At 40.2% G+C, this 3,792-nt stretch overlaps 1 protein-coding gene across 1 annotated transcript in view; it reads right to left on the minus strand.

Moving 5' to 3' along the window:
• Positions 1 to 1,396: 1,396 nt before the first annotated feature.
• The window catches only part of LOC116846228, a 90,002-nt gene continuing 87,606 nt past the window's right edge, over positions 1,397 to 3,792 (minus strand). The window contains exon 6 of the mRNA XM_032819784.1: positions 1,397 to 3,750. Coding sequence (XP_032675675.1) covers positions 3,506 to 3,750 — 245 coding nt within the window. The 3' untranslated portion in view covers positions 1,397 to 3,505. The remainder of the gene's footprint in view (positions 3,751 to 3,792) is intronic.

Consider the following 3,792-nt stretch of genomic DNA (forward strand, 5'->3'; position numbering starts at 1 on the left):
TATATATATATATATATATATATATATATATATATATATATATATATATAAATCTCGATTTGCACTTTCAGCAACTGTTAGCTTAATTGGTCTCATAGTAAATTAAGTATTTAAACAACTCCGTCTGTACATTAAAGCCCAATTCCTAACGGTGCTGAATTGATTGTGATTGACGTTACTGACCAATATGTCTATATCGGGAAGTGCAGTCGGTTATACAATCGAAAATCAACGTCTCCCCATAGGATCGAATTATATTACGCAACTTACTTTTCAATCGTGTGACTTTCAGAGGGAGTAATAATTCCTACGTAATGAACACGATACATTTATCGTTATTACTCACGAAAATAAGCTATAATACTAAACGTTAAGAAGTACTTGATCTCGGACGGAAAATTGTTGATAATACTAACAACAACAACAGCAATAATAATAGTAATAATAATAATAATAATATTGATAATGTGTCATCATAACACTGATATTTACACAATAGCTCGAAGAAGTCTTACCATGTCAATTATTAAATTCGGTAACGATACATTGCCGTGTCTGCATAGAAATCTACACATATTGCAATCTTTCTCTCTCTCTCTCTCTCCCCCTCTTTCTCTCTTTCTTTCTTTCTCTCTCTTTAGATTGAAAGATCAAAAGATCTAAAATATCTCACGGAAATATCGTTATTAACAGCGAAAATTAAAAATTTAAATAGACGACCTGGCAGCGCGATGGAAACGCACAGCCATAACAATCATATTGACTTTGCGCGTAATATAACAAACGTAGAGATCATGCTATGAATTCTCCAGCTTGATTAAACTTTGACACTGCTTTGTAACGTGCTTAATCGAATGATGATAGCGAGGGACACTTGTTGGGGATTGAATGTGATTACATAGCGAAACGAATCGAACGCGACAGGAATGATTATCGTACGTTATATCGCAAGCGAGACGAATCTCTGCTTGTTTTCTCGCACTTTTCACGTGGTTACGAGTGAAATGTGACGTTGGAAATCTGATTCCGATTCCTGACACGTGGTTAACAAATCCCTCGATGCAAACAAGCAAGCAAGCAAGCGATTGAACAAAGGATGCAAACTAAAAATTCGCGACCGGGTTATGTTTGAAACTGCGTGCACGCTAAATTTTGCATCGCTCGTACCCTTTTTCGCACGGACTTTCACGGAGAAAGCAAGTAGTCTCGACGATCACCGCAAGTCTATTTTTCATTTATTATCAGTTCTTTCTTTTGGCGTATTGATGGTGGTGTACTAACGAGACGGGAGAACAGAATAACGTGTACTGCTACAGAGTCGTGAAATAATGTGTCTCTCATATCCCAAGTTTATTTTTGTTAGCTAGATATACAATAAAAAAATTGTGTAAATTAATTTTCTTAAATTCGTATCTCTGCTTAAAAATTTCTCCGTAAGGCTCTGCTATTTCTTGGGCGGTCATATTGGTTTGATGACGTCAAAGCGAGAAATGACATACCGAAAGTTCCTTGCGTCTTATTGCTTTATTTTTTACTTTTCCCTGAAGAACCAAATATTTTCCTAATCTTGAAACCTATGAAAAGTATAACAAACTCAGATATCTAGCTGATATATCACGTAGCATCGTAAAATAATTCTTGAAGTAATGCTATATTTTTCGGCTGTCAGTGATTTGTGACAGCTGAGATATCAGCATGTATGAACACATTGAATTTCTCGATTTTCACAATGTATCACCAGCATCACGGAGTTTACTACACATTTTACGACTGTGAGGATTACGATAATATACACACTTCACAGAGAAACTGAAAAATAACGCGATAAGACGCAAGAAACTTTCCGAGGTGTCAAGCGAGGCCTGGCTGTGAGCCTGGCCTAATGTCAGCCAATCAGCTACGCTGACACAGTTATTTCGTGTTCTCGACACTGCTAGGCGCCACCGTCAATTCAGACTTTCTGCGACGAGATAGCAGAGCCTTGAAACTGTCAAATTTACTGTTTCCATAGTAACTTGTAATAACTTTCAGTATAGTCCATCTTTAGAAAGGATGCTGCAGAAATGCTGCAAAAACATAAATTTAACATAATTTTTATTGCAATAGTTTCTCCGTACACGATATTAGAATGACGAAGTCATATCGCTTAATATTGCTCTATACATTTCGTTCACGATAGATCGTTAGCAGATCCCTTCTGTTATCTTCGACGGCTATATCTTATTCCGTTACTCACAGACACTGTTCCATTCTCCCGTCAATAGTCTTATAGTCCACCACTCGTCTCCTGCTGATTCTTTCACGGACGTACATCGTGTAAAGGTATCGTAGAAAAATCCAAGGAGAGAGTGTGATCGGTAATTGTTTAAAATAACTATCCTCATCTCCGATTTTGATGAAAATAGGCTCATTCGACGCGTTTTTACTAAAAATAAAAGAATCTGGCCGAAAAAATGTCGCTCTGCCTCGCGAAGCGAGATATTTAGCGTTAAAGTTAGTCACATCCAAGGTTAAGAAATCTGTCATCTAAACGTAATGCGAATTAGGCTTTTCTCTGCTTTAATCAAAAGCATAAACTCTGTTATAAAGCAAAGAATAGTTCATGTATGCTTTCCTCTGCTTTAATAATATACACTATCTTATAAAAGTTAATAATTACCTTTTTATACGGATTAAAATTTAGATCTAACATTTCTTTAAAATAAATGTATCAGTGCAGCTAAAAAGAACAGACCCCATAGGGCAAGCGGACGTACACGAGTGCGTTGTTGAACGTATTTCAGTGCAAGCCTAGTTCGCATTACGTTCAGATGATAGATTTCTTAACCTCGGATGTGACTAACTTTAACGCTAAATATCTCGCTTCACGAGGCAGAGCGACATTTTTTTCGGCCGGATTCTTTTATTTTTAGTAAAAACACGTCGAATGAGCCTATTTTCATCAAAATCGGAGATGAGGATAGTTATTCTAAACAATTACCGTGTGATCTAATACTTAATATAGCCGTATCTTAATCGATCGCGTGTCGTCATGTAAATTCGTTTGACGCTTATACTCAGGTAGTGATCCCCGAGGATTACCTCGGCGATTATATCGAGTCCGCTGGGCGGATCGACGTTTATTTACATTCTCTCACCGTGTCCCACAATAATTAATGACATGCCAAACTCGCGGGCGACCCTCGGAACTCATTAACGCTCTCGTCATTGGAGTTACAAACAAGTGGTCGTCCAAGTACTCCGGGAGTCGTCGACTGTCGGACGTGACAGACTCCAACGCTCCTCGCCGGGTCGATCGCGCTTCCGCCAAAATAGCGACTACAGTATCGAAGACCACCTACCATTAATTAAAACATGGAACGGACTCTTGGAACGAAAGTCCTTGCCGTCCCGTCGTTGTAGTCGTTGCCGGGTGATTCGATCGCCGACGAAGTCATCGGCGACATCACCATCGTCGTGCACGCTCGGCCATGGTCACATAGCCATGGAGCAAAGTGGAGCATCGCTAGACCTCCGTCGAGTGTGTCTGTATACGCACTTTCTTTTGGGAGCCGTTTCTGGACAGGGTCGGACTGTGGGCCGAGAAGCCAGGATTATGAATGCCGAGGGGTTTCGGCTTCTTCAGGGAGCTCCTAAGAGGCGAGGCCGTGCTGGCCACGCTGCCGGAAGTCGCCACCGACGCCATCGATCCGTTTCCGGCCCCTCCGACGTAGGGCTTGCCGCTGGCGTCTGTCATTGAGATCGTACCGCCTGCGAACAGGGTGAGATTAACGTAACATTATCTTGGACTTG

The sequence above is a fragment of the Odontomachus brunneus genome, unplaced genomic scaffold (assembly GCF_010583005.1).
Source record: "Odontomachus brunneus isolate Ranch 3 - 2012 unplaced genomic scaffold, Obru_v1 Obru_scaffold_062, whole genome shotgun sequence".
NCBI classification, from domain to species: domain Eukaryota; kingdom Metazoa; phylum Arthropoda; class Insecta; order Hymenoptera; family Formicidae; genus Odontomachus; species Odontomachus brunneus.